The 25399-nt window shown below is 39.3% G+C and overlaps 1 protein-coding gene across 4 annotated transcripts in view; it reads left to right on the forward strand.

The window, feature by feature from the left end:
* LOC122817233 (collagen alpha-1(XIV) chain-like) overlaps nt 1–25399 on the forward strand; it is a 950064-nt gene that overhangs the window by 277254 nt on the left and 647411 nt on the right. For all 4 annotated transcript variants that reach the window (XM_044090454.1, XM_044090451.1, XM_044090453.1 and 1 more), the window contains exon 8: nt 19039–19158. In XM_044090454.1, coding sequence (XP_043946389.1) covers nt 19039–19158 — 120 coding nt within the window. The remainder of the gene's footprint in view (nt 1–19038; nt 19159–25399) is intronic.

Below are 25399 nucleotides of genomic sequence, written 5' to 3' on the forward strand. Positions count from 1 at the left end.
GCTTGTCTGGCTATTCATTATTGGTTAGCATTACTAAAAGTAACTTCAGTGGTTTGGTGACTTTATCCATGCACACATCATACTGGCTTGTCTGCCTACTCATTACTGGTTAACATTACTAAAAGTAACTTCAGTGGTTTGGTGACTTTATCCATCTACACCTCCATGCTGGCTTGTCTGCGTACTCATTACTGGTTAGCATTACTAAAAGTAACTTCATTGGTTTGGTGACTTTATCCATCTACACCTCCATGCTCTTTTGTCTGCCTACTCATTACTGGTTAGTGTTACTAAAAGTAAATTCAGCGCTTTGGTGACTTTATCCATCTACACCTCCATGATGGCTTGTCTGCCTACTCATCACTGGTTAGCATTACTAAAAGTAACTTCAGTGGTCAGTTGACTTTGTCCATCTACACCTTCACGCTGGCTTGTCTGCTTACTCATTACTGGTTAGCATTACTGAGAGCTACTTCAGTAGTTTGGTGACTTTATCCATCTACAACACACTGGCTTATTAGCATAACTAAAAGTAACTTCAGTGGTTTGGTGACTTTATCTATCTACACCTTCATGCTGGCTTGTCTGCCTACTCATTACTGGTTACCATTACTAAAAGTAAATTCAGTGGTTTGGTGACTTTATCCCTCTACATCTCCATGCTGGCTTGTCTGCCTACTCATTACTGGTTAACATTACTAAAAGTAGCTTCAGTGGTTTTGTGGCTTTATCCATCTACACCTCCATGCTGGCTTGTCTGCCTACTCATTTCTGGTTAGTGTTACTATAAGTAACTTTAGTGGTTTGGTGACCTTATCCTTCAACATCTCCATGCTTGCTTGTCTGCCTACTCATTACGGTTAGCATTACTAAAAGTAACTTCAGTGGTTTGGTGACTTTATCCATCTACACCTCCACACTGGCATGTCTGCCTACTCATTACTGGTTAGCATTACTAAAAGTAACTTAGGTGGTTTGATGACTTTATACATCTACACCTCCATGCTGGCTTGTCTGCCTACTCTTTACTGGTTAGCATTACTAAAAGTAACTTCAGTGGTTTGGTGACTTTATCCATCTACACCTTCATGCTGGCTTGTCTGCCTACTCATTACAGTTTAGGGTTACTAAAAGTAATTTCAGTGGTTTGTTGACTTTATCCATCTACAACTTCATGCTGGCTTGTCTGCCTACTCATTACTGCTTAGCTTTACTAAAGGTAACTTCAGTGGTTTGTTGACTTTATCCATCTACATCTTTATGCTGGCTTGTCTGCCTGCTCATTACTGGTTAGTGTTACTAAAAGTAACTTCAGTGGTTTGGTGACTTTATCCATCTACACCTTCATGCTGGCTTGTCTGCCTACTCATTGCTGGTTAGCATTAATAAAAGTAACTTCAGTGGTTTGGTGAGTTTATTGATCTACACCTTCATGCTGTCTTGTCTGCCTACTCATTACTGGTTAGCATTACCAAAAGCAACTTTACTGGTTTGGTGACTTTATCCATCTACACCTTCATGCTGGCTTTTCTGCCTACTCATTACTAGTTAGCATTACTAATAGTAACTTCAGTGGTTTGGTGACTTTATCCATCTACACCTCCATGCTGGCTTATCTGCCTACTCATTACTGGTTAGCATTACTAAAAGTAACTTCAGTGATTTGGTGACTTTATCCATCTACACCTTCATGCTGGCTTGTCTGCCTACTCATTACTGGTTAGCATTACTAAAAGTAACTTAGGTGGTTTGATGACTTTATCCATCTACACCTCAATGCTGGCTTGTCTGCCTCCTCATTACTGGTTAGCATTACTAATAGTGACTTCAGTGGTTTGGTGACTTTATCCATCTACACCTCCATGCTGGCTTGTCTGCCTACTCACTACTGATTAGCATTACTAAAAGTAACTTCAGTGGTTTGGTGACTTTATTATTTACACCTTCATGCTGGCTTGTCTGCCTACTCATTACTGGTTAGCATTACTAAAAGTAACTTCAGTGGTTTGGTGACTTTATTCATCTACACCATTTTGCTAGCTTGTCTGCCTACTCATTACTGGTTACCATTACTAAAAGTAACTTCAGTGGTTTAATGAATTTATCCATCTACACCTCCATGCTGGCTTGTCTGCCTACTCATTACTGGTTAGCATTACTAAAAGTAATTTAGTGTTTTGATGACTTTATCCATCTACACCTCCTTGATGGTGTGTCTGCCTATTCATTACTGGTTAGCATTACTAAAAGTAACTTCAGTGGTTATTGACTTAATCCATCTACACCTTCATGCTGGCGTATTTGCCTACTCATTACTGCTTAGCATTACTTCAGTGGTTAGATGACTTTATCCATCTACACCTCCAGGGTGGCTTGTCTGCCAACTCATTACTGTTTAGCATTATTAAATGTAACTTCAGTGGTTTGATGACTTTATCCAGCTACACCCTCATGCTGGCTTGTCTGCCTACTCATTACTGGTTAGGGTTACTAAAAGTAACTTTAGTGGTTTGTTGACTTTATCCATCTACAACTTCATGCTGGCTTGTATGCCTACTCATTACTGGTTAGCATTACTAAAAGTAACTTCAATGGTTTGGTGACTTTATCCATCTACACCTTCATGCTGGTTTGTCTGCCTACTCATTACTGGTTGCCATTACTAAAAGTAACTTCAGTGGTTTGGTAACTTTATCCATCTACACCTCCATGCTGGCATGTCTGCCTACCCATTACTGGTTAGCATTACTAAAAGTAACTTCCATGGTTTGGTGACTTTATCCATCTACACCTTCATGCTGGCTTGTCAGCCTACTCATTACGGGTTAGCATTACTAAAAGTAACTTCACTGGTTTGGTGACTTTATCCATCTACACCTCCATGCTGGCTTATCTGCCTACTCATTACTGGTTAGCATTACTAAAAGCAACTTCAGTGGTTTGGTGATTTCATCCATCTACACCTTCATGCCGGCTTGTCTGCCTACTCATTACTGGTTAGCATTACTAAAAGTAACTTCAGTGGTTTGGTGACTTTATCCATCTACACCTCCATGCTGGCTTGTCTGCCTACTCATTACTGGTTAGCATTACTAAAATAACTTCAGTGGTTTGGTGACTTTATCCAACTACACCTTCATGCTGGCTTGTCTGCCTACTCATTACTGGTTAGCATTACTAAAGGTAACTTCAGTGGTTTGGTGACTTTATCCATCTACACCTTCATGCTGGCTTGTCTGCCTACTCATTACTGGTTAGCATTACTAAAAGTAACTTCAGTGGTTTAGTGACTTTATCCATATACACCTTTGTGCTGGCTTGCCTGCCTACTCATTACTGGTTAACATTATTAAAAGTACTTTCAGTGGTTTGGTGTTGCTTTCCTAATTACCTCATTATTTATAGCACATAATCCATTGGACCTGTGAACATAGTAAGGATTCGTGAGCAGATGAGTGAAACCATCATGCAGCCCTCATTTACTGCATCACTGAGGACTACCAGCATTTATAGACATGGAGTATAGCAGTCCCCAGGGGTGTACAATCCCACTCCATTTTCTTGAATAGCAATGTTAGGTACTCCTAGCAACTCTACACAGAGCACTGAAGTAAGGCAACCAACCTGTATACAGTATGCCTTACTACCTACATACATGCAGCTAATTGGTAAGGCATACTGTACATATCAAAGTACCTTTATTTTTGTGTGCTGTGGTTTGCCATCCTGTCTGTGGTTCATGAACGATCTAGAGTCATACTAAAGGACATGGGTTCATTAACGTATTAAGGTAATCAGGGAACTGGAGCAAGTGTGTGTTTCCATTCCTAGCAGTACATTAGAATCACTGTGTGGGGATGGGGGTTCCCATTCCCAGCAGTACATTTGCATCACTGTGTGGGGTGTTGTTCCCATTTCCAGTAGTACATTAGCATCACTGTGTGGGGGTGGGGGTTCCCATTCCCAGCAGTACATTTGCATCACTGTGTGGGGTGTTGTTCCCATTTCCAGTAGTACATTAGCATCACTGTGTGGGGGTGGGGGTTCCCATTCCCAGCAGTACATTTGCATCACTGTGTGGGGTGCTGTTCCCATTTCCAGTAGTACATTAGCATCACTGTGTGGGGGTGGGGGTTCCCATTTCCAGCTATACATTAGCATCACTGTGTGGTGCTGGGGTTCCCTATTCCTAGCAGTATATTAGCATCATTGTGTGTGGGTAGGGGTCCCATTCCCGGTAGTACAATAGCATCACTGTGTGGTGGTGGGGTTCCCACTCCCAGCAGTACATTAATATCACTGTTGGGGGTCTCCACTCCCAGCAGTATGTTAGCATCACTGTCTGTGAATTTGGGAGGGTGGGGGGAGTAGGAGGTTGCATAAAGTAACCACATTGGACTCTGTTGCTAGTATGGATTTTCCTACCATGCAGTTTTCTTCAGTGATATACTGGCAAAAAAAGGATTGTTCTAGCAAGATTGTACAGTTTGCTGGGTTTGATGTCACTGTTTCATAGGTTACTCCAATGGGACCAGCAATCACTGCAGTGGTGCTGACTTTGGGAATTGCAATCAGGGGTGGATATATTTGCATCTAATGAGGTTCTTAGGATACTAGTGCTACACAGTGGAGCAAAGCTGCACTCTGGGTCTTGCAACATTGTGTTAGGTCTATTATGAATCATAAAGAGTTTTAAGCTGTCATTCTCTGCTGCACAAATACAACAACTTTGTAAACAATATTTTTGAATACCAGTATTTCTTAGCTTTTTGTATTCTACTGAATCATTTAGATAAAATAGGACACTGGAAAGGAAAAACAGACAAATGAAGGTTATACTGACTTGACAGGTGGGTTTGCTGCATTGCAAGCACAGTAAGGTGGACAGCCACCTTAAGACTGCATGTGAAATGTTACTCTCTCTTACATCTACATTGGCGTGCATTGTAGCTCCTTAAACCAACAAATTACTTCATTTTTGTGATAAGTAGTAGAGCAAACACCACAAAAAGGAATGCAACAAATCTACCTTAAGAAAAGGGTATTTAGTGCTTTCATCTCAAGCTATCAAGAGACTTCTTCTGAAGACTCCTATTGATAGTTTGAGATAAAAGTGCTAAATAAATCCATCTTGCAACAGCTGGGGTGTGTCAATGTTTTTGAGACTGCAGCTCCTTCACTTGTTACGTTTTGTAGATATGGGCCTTGATGGCTTACTGCAGTACTTATATTTGGACTATTACACCTCTGCTTTAAGCCCATTCACAAAGGCAGGCAGATGGAATTAGAGGAGACCTTTGCAAAAATGCTTGCTGAATAATAAAAACTGAATCAAAATAGAAAAACAAAAATAAATAAAAATAGAAACTGGGATGTTGGATGCATATCCCTAATGAGAATAACAACAACCATACAGAATATATTATCCATAATAATAATAAATCAGAGCTCACATGTATACATGCAACACAAGCTCTTGGTGAAAAAAATCTGGACCAAGCCAAAAATAGTGGGAGAAGAAAGGCCCAAAAAATAGGGACAGATTTTAAATATTGCTCTTATAAACTTAAAAACTTTGCTAGAATAACAGGTTTTGCATTAACATGCATTTTTCTGAAGGATATGGAGTCTGAAACTCAAATGTATATCATTATTTAATGACTTTAGTCCTCAGTGATTTGCCAGAAAACCACAAATCTTATGAGGAACAGACCAAAAATAACAGGCAAAAATCTTGACGTTCTACAAAAATCTGGACAGTTAAAAAGTGTGCATCTATACAGTTTTTGTATCTGTAGTTGGTATTTGTAACTGTCAATGTGTGGACAATATGTTGAAATATGTGTGCACTGTTTTTAAAGATGCTGTGGTAATTTTTTTTTAAGCAAATTAAATGTTATAGTCAGTAATTTAAAAGAAGGTGTGTATAATCTTTTTTGAAGTTTACCTATCTCATTTTAAATATTGTTGCTTGCTTTAGTTCTACCACAGAATATCTGCCAGTGGTAAAATTATGTGGACGGTGGTGCTAGAATTCCTGACAAAGCTGTTTCTTCCAATAGAACAGTGTTGTTTGGGATTACTTGATTTGAAGGGGTATTTCAGAGCGACACATTTAAGGCTCCTATACACAGCACATGCAGAAAATTATAATTTACAGTGAAAAGGGATAATGATGAAATGGGGGAAGCTCAAGAAACAAGGAGAAACTGGGATTTTGGATGCAGATCCCCAAGGACAATAACAATAACCATACAGAATATTATATTCATAAAGTAACAGGAAGTATTCTAAGAACTATGCCAACACAGGAATGGAGAAAGGAGATTCTGCCGATAGGGATAACTGCAATTACGGATACAGAAAATAGGCAAGAGGGGGGCTGGCTGGAATTGATTGGAGAAAAATGGCGAAGGAACCAAGGTATTGGGACCAAATAATTAGAGAGGGAAAGGTAATAGAATGGGAAGGGGCCAAGAATGTATTTGGACTGCAGGCTAGAGATTGCCTTCCCTATGAAGGACTGATAGCGGAGTATAAGCAAAGAGAAAGAAATAGGAGGATCTTAAGTGAAAGACCAGCACTGGTAGAGTTCGTAGTAGAATCTAGAACAGAAGATGCAGTTAAAAAAGGGAGTAATTAGTAGACCATATAAAATACTGCATGATAACTATAATAATAATCAGAAGAGGTTAGAAAGGATTGAGAAGTGAGACTGGGTAAGCAATTCACAAAGAAACAATGGGGGAATATATGTATGTTTACCAACTATGCAACAAAGTCTAGAAGATTTAGTATATTTGCTTGGAAGTGTTTACAAAGGTATTTTGTACCCCAAGTAGGCTCCAAAGTATTTTTCATCAGGAGCTAGCAAATGTTGGAGCCGTGATGAGAAAGAAAGAGGTAATTGGGAACATGTTTTGTTTAGGAATGTAATGACTTGGCAGACTTTAAAAATTCCCTGCAGACTACTCTATTGGAAATACTGGATAAGGAAATCATATAACTAAGGAAATTAATTTTATGAGCTATGATACAGACTTGGAATTGTCTAGACATAGTAAGATCTTGCTGAATCTAATTATGGTGGCTGCGGGAAAAGCAATAACTAGAAAATGGAAATCAAAGTCTAAACCAACTGTACCAGAAGTAGTAAGCATAGTAATAGTTACAGAAATAAAACAACTGGAAATGGAATCTTTGGGAAAGGGTAGGAGCATGTTACATAAAGAAAAATGAGAATTGTGCAAACAATAACTGCAGAATAACATTTAAAAGGAGGAGGAATGAAGTGTAAAAGAAGGCAAGACTTGAATAAGCTATGAATGACAATGACTGAATAGATTATATGTGATGTATAATGTTTACAACTAAAAATATGTCAACATGGTTTGTTTTCATTTATTTAAATGTATGATTGCTTATGACATAGGTGATAGTTTAATAAAGATGTTTCTTGTTAAAAAAAAAGAACATGAACAATGGAAGTGAAAGTAAATAAGAAGTGTTTTAATCAGAAAAGGTGTTTAGAATGTGTGATTTTATTCTTTTAAAGTAAGAAATTTTAGTTTTAGGAAGCTGCTACACAGACTGCAGGAGGAAAAGCCTGTAAATGTTTTATCCCCCAAACCTATGCATATGCATGGCTAGATTTAAAAAGCCCATTGTGGGTATTAGCCTAGTAAACACCTACAAACCTAAGAGAGAAATCCTTTACCGAAAGGATTCAGTCGTTAGTAAGCAGGATCAGACAGATAAGTACTGGAGGCTATGTTTTCTTTAGAGAAGTTAGTCAATGTTACTAAAGTGAAGTGAACTGAAACATGCAAGCAGCAGTCAAAGTGGATTGTGTTAGACACAGATTAACAGTACCAATGAGGGGGAAGGGAGGGAAGATGCCATTAAATGTCGGGACTAACTCATTTTGATACCAACCTAGTTACTCTCTGCGTGCTGAGTTGTCCACTTGTGCTTCTATATTTGAAAGGTATGTCATGATGGTTAATATTACCAAGCACAATACAAAGAAAACTTTTTTCCAACATGGATAGTGACAAGGTATATATAAAAGCCAAACATTTCAGAAACTAAAGATTTTAACTCATTACAGCCAGGTGATTCCTCCAGGTGTTTCTGCAGTTACCTCCTACTCTCGCCTCTACGTGTCAAATCTTGATTGTCCGATTTGCATTTATAATAACAGAAGCATGCTGCATGCAAACTGCTAAAGTATTTTATCTTAAAGCTTGCAATATGGCAAACACAATGGTATTTATATTTAATTGTTTATATAATATTTATTTATATTGCCATAAATTTCATGTTTTTCTAAATCCCTTAGCAACAAAGTAGCACAGACAGAACTGCTTATACTCATATGAAATTTCTTAGCTGGGTGAACAAAATGCTGCTGACATTGTTTGTGTAACTTGAATACTTTCTGAGATATTTATTATAAGTTGTTTACAAAATATTACAAACTTAGTAGTTAATGTGTTTACTGTAACTTATAAAATCCAGTTTAAGACCTAGAACGTAAAGAATATTACCAATATAAAAATAGTTTGTGCTGAAGAGTTTGCCATTTTCACTTCTTTAGTAACCCCTATGGTTCCAGAGATGTTAAATTGAGGTCCTGTCTGTTTGGGTTGGTGGTACCCATGTGGATGTAAGAGATCCCATGGTCCCTTTTAACCCAATAACATCCCAGGCTGCATCCTACATGAACTCAGGCAGGAACTTGCAGCACCATTAGGCACCCTATTCAACCAAAGCCTAAGTACCTGCTTTGTCCCAGCCGAGAGGAGGACAGCCACTGTCATCCCTTTGTACAAAGGTGGAGCATCCAGTGATCCAGGAAATTATAGACCCTTCAGCCTAACTAGCCTGATCTGCAAGGCCATGGATTGGATTATCATGGACCTCATTAACAGGGACACTGTCAACCTCCAGACACTTGATCCCACACAGTTTCGTTTTTTCAAGGGGAGATCATGCCTGTTAAACTTGGTCAACTTCTTTGAAACTGTCACCAAAGCCATGGACGAGGGGAAGACTGTGCACACCACCTACCCTGACCTGGCCAAAGCCTTCAATACTATTCCCCACTTCAGTATAATAGATAAACTCTCTCAACCAGGCATCAGTCCATATGTTACCAGATGGGTAGCAAACTGGCTCATTGATAGAACTCACATAGTCAAAATAGGGGAAGCCACCTCAAGTAGTAGACCCATAACAAGCAGTGTACCCCAGGGGTCGGTCTTGGGGCCGCTGCTGTTTGGGATATACTTCTTGGAGGTGCAGGCCAAATCTAGTGGGCTATGGTTGACCAGGTTTGCAGATGACTGCAAACCTGGTGCTGTCATCAGTTCCCCTAATGATGTGGTCATCCTCCAAGAGGGTCTCATCCAAATGACTGGTGTCAGAAACATGGCCTCAAACTGAATGACATAAAATGCAGCATCATCCTTTTTGGGGAGAGTGACGTCTCCACAAATGATGACATTGATGATAAGGTACTAAGCACGCAATCAGTCATGAGAGACTTAGGCACCCAAGTTGATGGGTGACCTGATGGGTGACCTGACTTTTGACCCCCATATTGCCTCTGTTGTATGGAAAGCTTTCTACATGGCCCACTTTATTAGTAAGGGTATCTCATCCAGGGACAAGGTGGTCATAACATCCTCATATTCTTCCCTTATAAGACCCATTATTGAGTACAATGCCCCTTTCAGCATGTACTACACAAAGCACATGCAGCAGATGGAGAGACCACAGAGTTCCTCACCCGGAGGATCCAGAGCCTCCACAGATAGGTTAAAAGCCCTATACCTCTACTCAGTCTCTGCAGACTCCTCAGTGGTGACCTCTCTCTGGCATACAAAGCAATCTCAGACCCCGCCCTGATGGGACTACTGCATATCCACAAGTCAAGCTCCACTCGAGTAACTCGCACGTGCAACCTCAACCTGGTCTGTGATATCAATAGGACTTGGTGGGACAGATTTGTGTTCTAGAGACTACCCCTTTTGTGGAATAGGCTCCCTCTCCATGTAAAGCAGAGTACCTCATTAAACTTTTTTAAGCCCATCCTGGATAACTGGATGGGGAACAGAAAATACACCCCTGGGATACCACCTCTGTCCCTGCTGGACAATGGCATAGGGTGCTGACTTGTTGGAACATGGGCTTAATTCTTGGCTAGGCTTGTAAGGGCCTCAGGACCAATAGCCTAGTAACTTCCTATGATCCTAAGATATGGGCATTTATTTGCAATGTGAGGACATAAATTGATTCCATCATATAGCTTCGGCTCCATCCATCGGATGGTACAGTGCAAACTTCCAGAGCTCCACTGGAGTGAATGAATTAATGCTGTAGCAGGAAATGTTACAGAGTTTAGAAATGCTAAACAAGGACCAAATGAAACATTAGACAGATGCTACAAAATGCTCAGGTCACTGTCAAGAAAGTGCAAATTTATAGATATTGATTAAAAAATCAAAATATATGCTACCTAGATCTATCATCCAGGAAAGTTTAAATAAAAAGGACAACCTCACAAAGATTCATGATTAAAAAACTTACTAAATAATGAAGGTTCTTGGAAATTCTAAAACAAGCAAAAGCAGTGCTGTAAAGGTAAGACAATTAACAGCAGCATATACAAATCAGAAACTGTAAAAAAAACATGCAATACATTGGAGTATAAAACAGAATGAAGTATTACTTTGCAGAAATTGTTGGTATAAACAGCCCAAATTAATTGTTTACCATGTGGAATTTTAATTGCAAAAGGCTAAATTATTTCATAATAATTTGTAGATAAACACTAAAGCAAGATAAAACAATGGTTGCATTTGTAATATATCAAACACTTTCGATAAAAAGATTCACAGTGTGACAAATAGTGAGAAAGCAAAACTGAAAACTGAAAGACAAACTATATCCATGTTTACATAATACAAAATACCAAGAATAAACCAGAAACAAAAACTGGCAACAAAAAAACTAAATATGAAACATTTATTGCTAATTTTCACTTGACAGAACCTCCTCTTGATTGTATTTAGGAAACTGAAAGTCTTCTATAATCATAGCTTAACCATTATTGGCCATTTCTCCAGTCTTACTTACTCTACCACCATACTGATAGCTTTTTGCAGTCACTTACCTGCACTGCTTGGTGCAACCCCACTCCGTTTGCCCTCGCTAACACTCTGGCTCACTCCGCTCCTCTACCCTTGCCCCATTTCTCACCTACCCCCACTACTAATAGATTTATTCTAACCCATCATCATCTGACCTCCTGCCACTCCTATCATCCAACCAATCACACATGCAAACCACACCCACATCCACCCCCTACCACTTACCCACCATCCCCCTCCTTAACCTCCTTCCTACAACTAATAAACTCTGTCATCATGATCCACACCCAGTACCCCCACAATCACCCTTGCCTACTAATGCTATTTTTCTTATTTATAGCCCCCATATAATCTCCACCAGTACCTCCTATCGTTATTCACTCTTCAGTCTCAACTACAACAAATCCTCCTCCTTACCCCTTTCCACATCCAACCCTCACAAACACACAGACACACCCCAAATCTACCATAGTCCATCCTTCCCCCAAACCACCCCACCAATACACTACATCCCAGAATCCAAAATACAAGCCAGCTACAGGTATCACTATTTATTAGTTTCTTACCTCAAAACCTTTACCAACGTAGCAGCTCAGTTACCTCTAGGAGATGATATCCACCCCAACTCTGGCCCAGTATCTAATCCTATAAACACAATTAACAACCACCTCCCACTTAAACACAAAGCCACTGACCTACTAATACTAAATTTGAACATCCATAATATCATGAACAAAACAGAACTGCACTCAGCTATCTCTATATATAACCCCGACACAATGCTCATAACAGAGACATGGCTTAAACCTCATGTCAAAGACAACTCTGTAACTCCACCTGGCTATAAGATTCTAAGGGTAGGCAGACCACACAAAAGAGGTGGGGGCATGGCCCTACTTTACAAATCTAACTTAAAGATCCAACTCTTACAAAAAGAACCCAAAAACTTAAAAAATGCTGAGACAATACTCACTACACCTCCTAAACTTTAACAACATTGAAATATTGTTTACTAAACTAACAGTTATTCCAAAGAAACATCTGAACATAGTGGGAGCCTATATCCCACCTGGGAACAATTTGACAACTCTAGAACACATCCTAAATTGGTCAGAAACATCCATCCCTCAGGAAACAATTATAACGAGTGACTTTAAAGTGGACTGGCTCTCCTGTAGCTTTCAAAATCCCACTGACCACATTAACCTACACGGTTTCTCACAAACAATCCAAACTTGTACTAGAGTAGACAAAACATTAAACAAACATTCAATCCTAGACTGAATCCTTACAAACAGGCCAACGTTATACCTACAGTCCGGCTGTCTCCCATACAGCCTCAGTGACCATATCCCAACTTACATTCTCTGCCACCAAATAAACCCACATAAACTTACCACCTACCATCAAATCCAAGATAAGAAAAAAATTATCCCCCAAGACTTCATAACTAGTTTAAAAATGAGACTGGGCACCACTTAAAGATCTCCCTTTAGATACAGCAGTTGGATACTTTAACTCAGCCTTCCTCAATATCCTAAATATCTTGACCCCCCCCCCCCCAAGAACTCCAATTATGCCCACTGGCTAACCAAAGAAATAAGATCTCTGTTAAAAACTAGAGATAAGGCCTGAGAGAAATGTCTCAATGACAAAACTACAACTAACAAACAGACATATCTAGAACTATGAAAAAAAGATATTAGACAGGACAAAATAAATTACTATAGCAGTGTCCAATCAAAAATCAAAGAAACCCACAAAAATTCTGGGTTGCCATAAAAAATCCTAAAGTTAGGCCAAACTAGTACTCCCTCTCCAACACTCATTGATACTAAAGACAGCATAGCCTCACATTTTAACAGATACCTCATTGAATCCATACTAGGCCTCACAAACAATAATAGTTCTTCCCCTACCCAGAATCACACAGTACCCACACTAGATCACAATAACTTCTCTTTCTAACCTGCCCCAATAAACATCATAGTTAAATATCTCAACAGGCTTAAACCCACTACACCTTTTGCCGACTATCTATCTGCTGAAGATCTAAAAATCACTGCAGAAGCAATATCCTATTCATCTCAGGACAACAAGTTCCTAAAATTTGGAAAGTATCACATATCATCCCAATACATAAAGGTGGAAACTCGACAGAATTATCAAATTATTGGCCAATAGCTATAGTATCTTCATGATCAAAAATACTTTAGAGGTACATCCGTTCACAAATCTTGAACTGTCTAATAACCAACAATCTTCTACCTAACAATCAGCATGGTTTCCCATCCTAATCATAGCACTACCTCTGCCCTTATTAACTTTTTTAACATTATTAACCACCATCAAAATGATGGCAGTTTAGTTTCTTCCATCTTTCTTGATCTGTCCAAAACTTTTGATACTGTCTCCCATTCTAAACTTTTAACTACAATCTTGGAACTTAAGCATAGCCATTCTGCACTTACTTGGTTTCAGCAATATTTATCTGGATACCAGCAAGCTGTAAAATGGCAACAAAATCTCTCTTCATTACTCCTTGTAACATTGAGAGTTCCACAGGGATCTATTCTGGGCCCTCTCTTTTATATTATCTTTACTAACAATCTTCATACTGCCACCCACTTACCTCCGTTGTTCAATATATGGATGATTCCACCATGATTTGTGCCACCCCAACACTACAAGTCTCCAAAAAATCACCCGGCAGTCATTCAGTGCAGTGAAATATTGGCTAAGCAATGCACAATTTACACAACCCTAAGAAAACAAAACTCATGCTCTTCTATCCAACTAAAGCAGCACACCCCCACCCACCATTCAATATCTCATCATTAAACCATACAATTATTTCTCCAGCTCTCCAAACAAAATTACTTGGAATGGTCATTGACCATAATATAAAATTTGACATACATATATCACACACCATTAAACAAAACGTTCATAAAAAACTAGGAACCCTGTACAGAAATTAACGCTTTCAGTTTCAATTAACACTTTTAATTTTCTTCAAAGGTCACTATAATAAGAACCCATCTTATCTCTACACTACTATATGCCTCACACATTCTTACAAACATTAAGAAATCTGACCTAACAAAACATGAAACTTGCTATAATGAAATTGCAAAGTTTGCCACAGAAACAAATTTCAGAACCCATTATTGTTTGGCTTTAAAAAAAGTATCCTAGCAAGCACTACCAACTCTCCTTGCTTATAATCAACTCACCTTCACCCATCAAATACTAAATCAGCCAGAAAAAATACCAGTACTTCAAAGTCTACTAATATACTACTCCAATAACAGGGAATTGCATTCCAGTAACAAATCCTTTCTAAATATATCCAGACCGAACAATGCAGCTGGAGTTTCCCGTCACTCCACTAGGCAAAACTTGGAATTCCCTGTAATTAAATATCAGACCAAGTAACACTTCCAATTAAAAAAAAAATAAATTATCAAATCATATATATCAGAATCCTGAACCTGCTCTTGCACAAACCCTGGTTAGGAAATAAATGTCTTAAGGCAGCTAAAGTAACACGACCTGTTATTTTTGCATTTGAATAGTACACCCCTACTAAGCATATGTATGCTTAACTTGTTTGTTTTCTACCTACAATCACAGTACTGCTATTCTTTGTATCATGTCTGGACCACATGATTGTATCAGTGAAAGGTTTAGCCAGTATTTTCATTTTGTACTTATGTCTGAGATCGAATCAATATTTGTATCTGTACATTGTACATGTATCTTACTGCTATTTATAAATGTGGAGCTTTTCTCCCCAGGCCTTTGCTGAAAAAGGTCGTTTTGTCCGGTTGGAATTTCCCAGTAAACAAATGTAAAATAAAATAAAAATAAGACCATATGGCCATGGAACAGTGGAACTATGACAGGTAGTGGAAGTCGGTAAATGTTAAGAATTCATTTAAGGCACACAGTTATGTTATTTTGTTCACATGTAAGGGACTTGATAGTCTGGGAACCATTTAATTACACTCAGAATTATCTGAAGAGAGCTAATGGGTTTTGAAGAGAATTATGGAACTGGGTGTCCGACTGACATGAATTATGAATGTTATATTTTTATTTAGGCTTGATATCACCACAAATAATATGGTGAAGATAATTAAGTAAACTTTGTTGTAATATGTGTTTAGCATATCAGATTTACTGGATAAGTAATACATTTGTATTTTTATTGTAGCTGCTTTTAATGTTCATATATGCATTTTATTACTGGTTGAAATAACGCATTTTATTTGGGTTGAAGTGATGTCATAATACACATAAAAGTTTTAACTGGGTAACAATTCCCTAGAATGCATTTTGTCTGGTATGTTTAAACGTGTCATATAAGCAAAAGGTGTTTATTTCATTGACTGAAGTTAAGTAGTGCTGAAGAGATTAGGTAGGAGCTGAACTTCCTTTCAACCTTTCAACTACAAGTTTTTGGACTATATCTATTTTGCAGCCTTGGTAGTAACCTTATCTCTCAACTGTCCATATTTTTGCAGAATGTCCAGAGTTTTGTTCCTCATAAAATTTGTGTGTTTTTTTTTTTTTGGCAAATCATTGAGGAATGAAGTCAAGAAATAGTGATAGACATTTATGATTCAGACTTAATATCCTTCAGAAAATGCATACTGAGGTAAAACCTGTTATTCTATCAATTTTATAAGTTTATAAGAGCAATTTTTAAAATCTGTCCCTATTTTGGAGCGTTTGTCCCCCATCATTTTTGGCTTTGTCCAGATTTCTTGTAGTAAGTGGTTGACTGGTATAGTAGTAAATGTAGGGGTCTACTTGGTCTTACAACTAACTTATCGCTAGTATAACTAAAGACCACAACATTCTACTGCCCTTCTCTGATCAGTGCCATATATTAAAAATAGTATTTTATACTATTTTTGCAGGGGTCCCCTGTATCCCTATCTCCAAATAAACTACCTCCAAAGTCCCACAGATTCTGAACAATTGGAAATATATTTATCCCTTTTCTTTAATTCAGTTCAATGTTGGAGGTAGTACATTTAAAGAGTGGGGTGTGGAATCAAAGCCCTCACATTGTCAAGGATGCAGGAGACTTCGCTCCCTGTAAAAAAATACATCACCATTTATTTCATTTTAATATACTGCAGTAGATTATCAGGTGTTAGTAACACAGTACAGTGGAGCTTGCTTGGTATATTGTACTTTGAGATATCAAATTTGATCCAACTGTACTATAAATTCATAATATTTCAAGTAGGGGTTTCCTAGCGTATTGCACAATTTTGTAATACATTTCTAGGATTAGACAGAAAATTATATTCTATTGCATTATCTAAACAAGAAACATTGTGTTAAAGGCAGGCATGTGATGCAAATAACTATATATTAATGCGGGAATGATGTTTTGGCTGTATCTGTAAAAGTAAATTAGACTGGGATGGTTGGATTCAGGTATGCAAAGAAGTCAGGGCCCACTCCTGCCTTTGTCAAGAAATTTAGTATACTACATGTACTGTAAAAACACATCCCAAAGAAAAGAACAAAGCTAAACTATTTCCCGGACCTGTCAGCACTGTAGTTATAGCAAAGAACCCTAGACCATACAAAAAAATAGAGCGGGATGAGCAGTAAAGAAACAGCATTGTTACTATACTACTTTGGTAGTGTGATGCCCAAGCTATAGAGTGTCTGTGTGGCAGTGTTATATTTTTGTGGGGGTAGAATGTAGAAGATGCATACAATTTTGGTATACAGATATCGTACACAAGAACCAACTATAATGTTAAGCATGGCGATATGGGTATGGCCTATGCAGCTGTCCATTATTACATCAGCATGGGGATATGGGCATGACCTATGCAGCTGAAAATTATTACATCACCATGGGGATATGGGCATGGCCTATGCAGCTGTCCTTTATTACATCAGCATGGGGATATGGGCATGGCCTATGCAGATGTCCATTATTACATCAGCATGGGGATATGGGCATGGTCTATGCAGCTGTCCATTATTACATCACTAGACACTACTTTTTATTTTCTTACATTATGTTTGGCCCCCTTGGCCAGGATGAGAATTAATTTTGTATCGGTGCCTTTCCTTCTCCCCAACCCACCTCTAGACTGGCTGGCTTTCATTTTGGCGTGAGACCACTGACCTGGGGTGACAGATGACAGAGTATAATTATCCACCTTTGGGGAGGTAGAGGAGATGGAGGTATCTCACCCAGAATTACTCCTCACCTCAGGGTTTTTATTGTATGCCCTAACTAACCACTGAGGGATGGGCATCAAATGATGCGGGCATTCCCCCCTGCGTATTCCTACCCATGATGTGTTAGCATCAACATTCCTTTTAATGTAATGACATGCACGTGCTATACAAGTATCAGTCTCTATGTAATGATTCAGGCATGCAGCCCTGAGTACTCCTACCCATGATGTGTTAGCATCACACATTTCCTTTAATGTATTCACACGTGTATGCTATATAAGTGTCACTCTGTAGCCTCTGTTAGAGAGCAGCATAGTGTTGGAAAGACCCATGTCTTCCCTGGAGATAGGCACCTGGTCACTGGCTGGTCAAACGTAACTCCTTGCCTGGCTCTCCAGCTTCCCAAGTTGCCAGTCATTCTTAAGTTGCCAGCATTTCAGACAGGTAGCCTGCTCTTGTATCAATGGGCTGTCTTATCAGACGTAAATCATTCGATATATATATACAGGATAGCATAGTTACATAAATGTGCTCTTTCACGTTCATTTACTCTATGTGATATAAACAGCTATGATCAAAATGACAGGGCAGAGCATTAATCAATGTGCACATGGAGAATCTGAAAACAGAAGGCGCATTTGCAGGAAATCAATTAAATATATTGTCACTTTTCCAGTCAGGATGAAATAGACGAGCCTTCATGGGTTCTGTTCAAACAGCTTTATTATGTACAAACACATCAGAATTGAGGCTTAATAACTTTAACTTAGATAAACTTATATACAAACTAGGTATTACACTCATACATGTTCACTCTCTGGCTGTACTAACAAAGTGGCACTGAAGCTAGCACGTTATTGCTATTTATACACACATTCAGTCCTTGAAAATGCTTCTTAAAAGTACACCACCACTCTCTATTCTACATATGTATTACCCATAAAAACAATCACAAATATACAGGCACATGCATGGATTCATACACATGTGAACACACACACGCACGCACTCACACACACACACACACACACACACACACACACACATGCATGCACATGCACACATACAAACACATACACAACATGAAAGAATTTACACAGCGCAGTCACACTATTACATTATCTAGGAAAACTAAAATGACTAAGAGCATATGCATGATGATTAATATGATTCAGCTATTAAGCATGACAACAAAGCATTGTTATGAGCATTCAAGTGGACAGCAAGTAGAACTCTAAAAGGCAAAGGGAAACATCAGAACTGAAATGTACAAAAGATATATTTACTTACTGTTATAGTACTCTGGCCAGTACAGATTAGAAAAATCATTGCATGCAGTGTGTTTGCTTTAATTATAACAGATGGGCCAGTGCAATTCAACTAGATGTATCCCAGATTGCAAGGCATCAGCCAGTGTGGGATGTGTGCCTCTGAGCTCCTGCAGCCTAACACTGTATAAGAAATTGTTGCAGTGTTAAACTATACAGCTTTTGAATGATTTTTTTTTGTTTTGTAATTAAAAATAAATAAATAAATAAAAAAAAAAATATATATATATATATATATAGAGAGAGAGAGAGAGAGAGATGAATAAATTTTATTTCCACCACCTATCCTGTGCACTATTTTTCTTTCTGATGGGTGTCTATGATTTTTCCAGCTTTGTCTCAGTACAGTGGTGACCCAAGGACTGAGTGGAATTTTACCCAATATCCCACAAAAGAAGAAACTGTGGCAGCTGCCAGGAATCTACGCTATAAGGGAGGCAATACCTTTACAGGTAAGGAACTACCTTCTACCTTCTAGATGTGATAGATGATTCGTGACATGTTTACAGATATTGTTTGCCTAGGATTGTCATTAGAGGAGGAGCAGCACTTTAACATGTAGCACTACTGTGTACCTACAATATAAAGAAAGTTTTACACGCAAGATATTGAGTTTGATAAGCTCCTTTGTTCTTGTCCTGATAGTAACCATTTCCTTCTGCCCTGCAAATCTGTACCATCTGACAGGTAGGAGATTACACACATATGACAAGTTTCATGATCTGGACTGGTGTATGAGTTTCATAAACTTGGCTTATAGGACTCACTGACCTTCCTAACTAAACATAAACTTCCTTGAGGTTGATTAAGAAATGTGAATCTTGTTTTACCAGCTAACCGATTGCTGATTCATTGCAGTCCAGAACTTGTTTTCCTTATCCCAAGTATATCTTAATGCATATTCTATAGTATTTAGTTTCATGAAACCTAAGTGTTCCTATAGATATACCAACCATTTTTCCAACTGTTGAAGCTATTCCATAATGGCCACATCCCACATACTCACTGATTTCTGGACGTATTTCTTAGTATCATCTTTCTTCATTGTCATTAATTTTTGTCAAAAACTTCCATGCAGACACCTCCTGCTGAGCACACCTTCTCTAGATATTTTGCAGTCCCTGCAACCCAAATTCCTAATGGTTTATGTAGCTTGAGAGCAGAGTTTCTACTGCTGGCTCCCAGTGTCTTCGCTATGTTTTCACTAGCATGTACATTCCAAGTGTCCAGTGGTTTCTTTCACTATACGGGCAGAAGGACACTTGCAGTTTATGTAGTCTGCCTTCAGCCTCCTGCTTTATCTAATGCTGCAGGTGACTGTATCCAAATTGTATAGCGAAACCATGGATCCATATCCCACCAATGAAATCCATTCAGAATACAAGCTCATTTAAAATGCAACTGATACTTCACTTAGCCAGTCAAAGATTTACTCTTGTGTATCTCCAGGATAAATGCCACTGTTATCTTCAGCTGGCCACATTGGCAAACCATTTTTTTCATTCCAAATCCTATACCCCCACAACCAGTCTTCACCAATACCTGAATATGTATATTTTTCTGCCACTGCTCACCCCCCCCACCATGATACTTCTAATATGGGTCTATTTCAGTTAGTCGAACTGCCTAATCTTTGAATACCTATTCGTCGACCCCTTTTTGTCGAAGTTAAACTTCAGTGAATGGACTTTTCATTGAAACATTCCCTTTATCAGCAACTTTGGACAAGTAAGCTCAGTAGTGCATGCGATAAATGCCTAACACTGTAGTAGAAATAACTAGTTAGGCAGGGATTCTACTCTCGTATCTGGCAAATGTGTGTGTGTGTGTGTGTGTGTGTGTGTGTGTGTGTGTGTGTGTGTGTGTGTGTGTGTGTGTGTGTGTGTGTGTGTGTGTGTGTGTGTGTGTGTGTGTGTGTGTGTGTGTGTGTGTGTGTGTGTGCGTGTGTGCGTGTGTGTGTGTGTGTATGTTTGTAGGCAGAAGTATTTTGATATGTTTCCCACCCACTGCCCTAATTTATCAGTCCTGCTGATGTCATTCCCCATATCAGTTCCTTTGGCCAGCTGTCAACTCAGTAAGCTCTGCAGTGTGTGTGATAACTGTGTAACACTATGGTACAAATAACTAGTTAGGTAGGGGGTTCTACTCTCACATCTGGCAAATGTGTGTGTATGTCTGTAAGTATGCCTGTTTGTAGGACAAAGTATTTTGATATGTTTCCCACCCCCTGCCCCACTTTATCAGTCCTGCTGATGTCATTCCTCTTATAGGTTCATAGGTGTGTAGTAGGCTAATGGCCCAGGAGCCTTTACAAGCCTAGCCCATAGAAGGGCCCTGACATTGTGCCACCCAATGTTACCTCTCAGTGCCTTTATCAAGTAGAGCCACTGCAGTGATCCTTGGGGTGAACTGTCTATTACCCATCCACTCATCAAGACTTCTGTGAAACAGGATCAGCTAGGTGCTCTGCGTGACATGTATGGGAAGTGTATTCCAGGGCTTGTGCAGTCTCTTGGTGAGGGACCTGTCCCTCCAGCATGTTGTGTCGATTGTGGTAATTAGATAGAAGTGTCTGCAATGTGTGGTGTGGAGGGATTGGGATGTTTTCATATGTAACATTTCTAAAAGAGCTGGGTCAGACATGGCTTTGTGAGTCAAGCACAGATAGCCTCTAACTAGGTGATATGATATTTATTTATTTATTTTACATTTGTTAACTGGGATAGTCCGACTGGATACATGTCCATTTTCAGCAGAGGACTGGGGAGAAAAGCTCCAAGGTCAGCAAATTAGATTAAAAAAATACAGTATATAAAGTAGTTAACATATCTAAGCAAGCAGTTAAGTTTATGATTACAATATTTACAGAGGTTACATACCTAGGCAAATAATAGAAATTCCAGGGTTAAAGAACATCAGAGAGTAGGTCATCATTAAGTAATTCAAGTCAGCTAAGAATACTGTTATTAAGTCATACAGTTATTTACAGATACAATATTTACAGTGGTTACATACCAAAACACATTAGCATTAAACAAAGTAAAGGTTAGGAATAGTGCCACAGGTAAGCTAAAATAACTATTTTAGTCTAATTGTCAAGGAGAGTTAGTCGGGTTTGCTACATTGACATAGCCAGTTTAGTGTCAGATGTTGTTTAAGTCTAGTCTTGAATTGGTTCAGGGAGTTGAGCAAAGTAATTTAATTTGGGAGAGAGTTTCAGGATCTGCTTACAGAGTTTGTGAAGAGAGAGTCACCAGCGGAGTTATTAGTTTTGGTAGTCTGGACTAGTAATTTATTAGAGGATCGAAGAGGTCAGGGATTGTGATAGGATGTGATGATATTTTGAAGAGCAGGAGTATTATCTGGATTGTAAAGGATCTTGTGGGCAGTAATCATGAGGTTATATTGGATCAAGCTGGGTAATTTTAGCCACCCAAGCTGGTTTAGGTTAATACGATGATGAGCCTTATAAGGCAGGCCAGTGGCAAATCTGGCAGTATGGTTATAGTAGATAGAGAATTTGTTAAGGACAGATTTGTTTCGATTGGAGAGTATCGGGGATGCATACAGGCAAACTATGGCAAGTCTAGCAAGAGGGGTTAAGAAGGCTTTTATCCTGTAAAGTGAGCCTAGTTTTTTATTGATGGTTTTTATAGATTGATTAACATGTAGATCACATTTCAGATTATTATTGGTTAAAACACCTAACAGTTTTGTAGAGAAGTCTGGGGAGATTATTGTGCCATTATTAGATTTAATGGTAAAAGTGAATGTAGTGGACCTGTGTGTTGGTGAGAAAAGCAACAGTTTTTTTTTTTTTTTTTTGGGATTCAGGATCAGACGATGAGCAGAAAGCCAGTTTTCAATTGTGTTAAAGGTGGTTTGTGTAGCTGACCACAGTTCATTTGGAGAAGTGGCCGAGCATATCAGGGTGGAGTCATCAGCGTATTGGACACAGCTAACTGTAGGGATAGCAGAACAGAGGTCGTTAATGAAGATGGAGAAAAAAAGGGGCCCAAGTATGGATCCATGGAGTACACCTAGTGTGTTGGGTAGAAGTTTAGAAAGTTTGTTTTGCCAAAGGACAGCCTGCTGTCTATCATTTAGATAAGATTGGAACCATTGGATGGCTGTAGTATCTAGGCAGAAAGTTTTCAGGGTGTGGATTAGTAATTGGTGATCCACCATATCAAATGCTTTGGAGAGATCCAAGAAGAGGGCAGAGGATATGTTATTGTTATTTCAGTTATGGTTTATGGTATTGGAGAAGGCTAGAAGGGCTGAAGTAGTGCTGTGGTGAGGTCAGAAGACATGCTTGGAGTCTGCCATGAGGTTATTCTGAGTTAGGTGGTGCATCAGTTGTCTATGGATAAATTTTTCCATAATTTTTGCAAGTGGGGATAGTATTGCTATTGGCCTATAATTAGATAACTTAGTAGAGCTACCTCCTTTGTGAAGTGGGATTACATAGGATATTTTCCAAATAGAAGGGATTCTGGGTTCTGCTATTGCTCGATTGATTAGTATCGAGATAGGGGTAAGCAATGGCATCAGCTGCTTTTTGTAGATACTCAGCAGGGAGTTGATCAGTGGGGAGTGTAGCTGGTTTTAGTTTTTTAATCAAGGTACAGATAAGTGAGGTGGTAACTGGTTGGAATTTAAATGTAAGTTGGTTTCTGGGGGTGTTGATTTCATGATGGGGGGGCTGGTAGGTATTTGGATCACTAGAGCTTGAATGGTCTCAGTAAAGAAATGGTTAAAACTGTCAGAGACTTCCTCAGAAGGTTTATCAATGGAGGCTGCAGGGAGTGGGGGGAGTTTGTCCAGGATGTAATAGTTTATTTAAACCTGCCCAGAATTTCTGAGGTTTGTTTTGATTTATTTCCAATAGATTATAGTAGTATTTATTTTTGTCTAGTAGAATGGATTTTTTAGTGATGTTCCTTATTTGCCTATATTTAATGTGACATTGGGGGTCTTTATTAGTTTGCCATAATGCCCATGCCTTATTTAATAGACATAGAGAATAACTGGAGTCTACAGAGTCTGTCTGTGTAAGGCATGTGTTTAATGCCTAGGAAACCCTTTGTGAGGTACTTTTGTGGCCTCCCCCGCTGTTGCATGTGTCTAGTGAGGTATGCCAAATGGGCCATAATACTTGATGAGTGGTCTAATGAAGGAAGAGTAGACAGAGATGAATACGTGTGTATTCCTGGATGCAAAACCCTTGGTAATGCAATGTGCCACATAGAAGGAATTCCTGACCACAGTGGCAATGTGGTGGTTGAAGGAGAAGTTGTTGTCAATGTGTGTCCCTTCATCTCTTATAATGCCTACAGTGTTCATTGGGCTCCCATCGATGTGGTACTTATAGGAGACTGATTGTTTTACCAAAGGGGATGATGATGCGTTTTGTGGTTTTAAGCTTCTGGCCATGGTTTCCACACCACTCATTGGTCTCAGTGAGGCTTTTCTGTAGGATTTCTGCATCACTTGTGGAGTTAATGATGGCTTCCAGCTTGCAGTCCTCTGTGAACTTGGTCAGCCAGAGTTCCTCTGTGTTGAGCTGGACTCCTGAGAAGTAGATGCTGGACAGGAGACTACCCAGTACTGATCCCTGTGGGACTCCACTCGTGACTGCTTGCCAGTCTGACTTGGAGTTTTCCACTGTCACGCTGTGTGTTCTGTGAACCAATTTGCAACCCTCCTACTGATATAGGGGTTGATGACTGGTTTGGTGGGTTTATCAATAATTCCTGACTGAGAAATGGTATCAAAAGCCTTGGCCAGATTGAGGTAGGCTGTATGCAGTGCCTTACTGTCATACTCAGCCCTGGTGACTCACTCAAAGAAGTCAACCAGGTTGAGCAGGCATGATCTGGCATGCAGAAAGCCAAACTGTGTAGGGTCCAGAGTTAAGAGATTACCTATATATTTGACAATCAGGTCCCTGATGATGCAGTCCATACCTGTACATAATAGACTCATCAGGCTACTGGGCCAGTAATCCCCAGGGTCTGTAGTTGCTACCCTTTTATGGAGAGGGATGACTGTAACATTGCGCCATTTTGGAAGGACAAAGCCTGAGGTGAGGCTGTGACTGGACAGGGCACACAGATGTGGTGCCACATCTCTTAGTACATCATGTAGAACACAGTCATGGATATGTTTGGGTCCCATGGAGGCTGTATTCTTTCCTGTTGACAATGCAGGTCTAACCTGGGCTGCAGTAATGCTTGTATGCCTGGCATTCATCTGCCATTGTGATTGTTCCCTTAGGGGGGATTGAGTGGTAAAGCTGGCACTGAATGTGTTGGCAAGACTGTTGCCAATATCTGTTGGCTCAGGACAGGAGTTAGCATTGTGCCGTAACTCACAGCACTTGTGGGTATTGCTGTGGAGGTTGTTGATATAACTATCAAAGGCTTTTGTGATTGTTGTCAGTCTCTGCTGCAATTCTGCCTTCATAGCTGGCTGTAGATGATTCCATGAGGGATCTCATGTTGTTGGTGAGGCTAAAAAGGGAGTTTACCAGTCTTGGAACACCACCCTTTTCTGTAACAGTATCTTCCTTCTATTGTACACTTTAGTAATGGCAGGGGACCATCACATTGGCTTCCAGTGTTTGGAGGACAGCTTCTTGGTTCTGTTGGCTATGGCTAGTACCATGCATTCATGTACATGTTTGTACAG

This window comes from Protopterus annectens, chromosome 12.part0, assembly GCF_019279795.1.
Source record: "Protopterus annectens isolate FY-2018-M chromosome 12.part0, PAN1.0, whole genome shotgun sequence".
Classification (NCBI taxonomy): Eukaryota; Metazoa; Chordata; order Ceratodontiformes; family Protopteridae; genus Protopterus; species Protopterus annectens.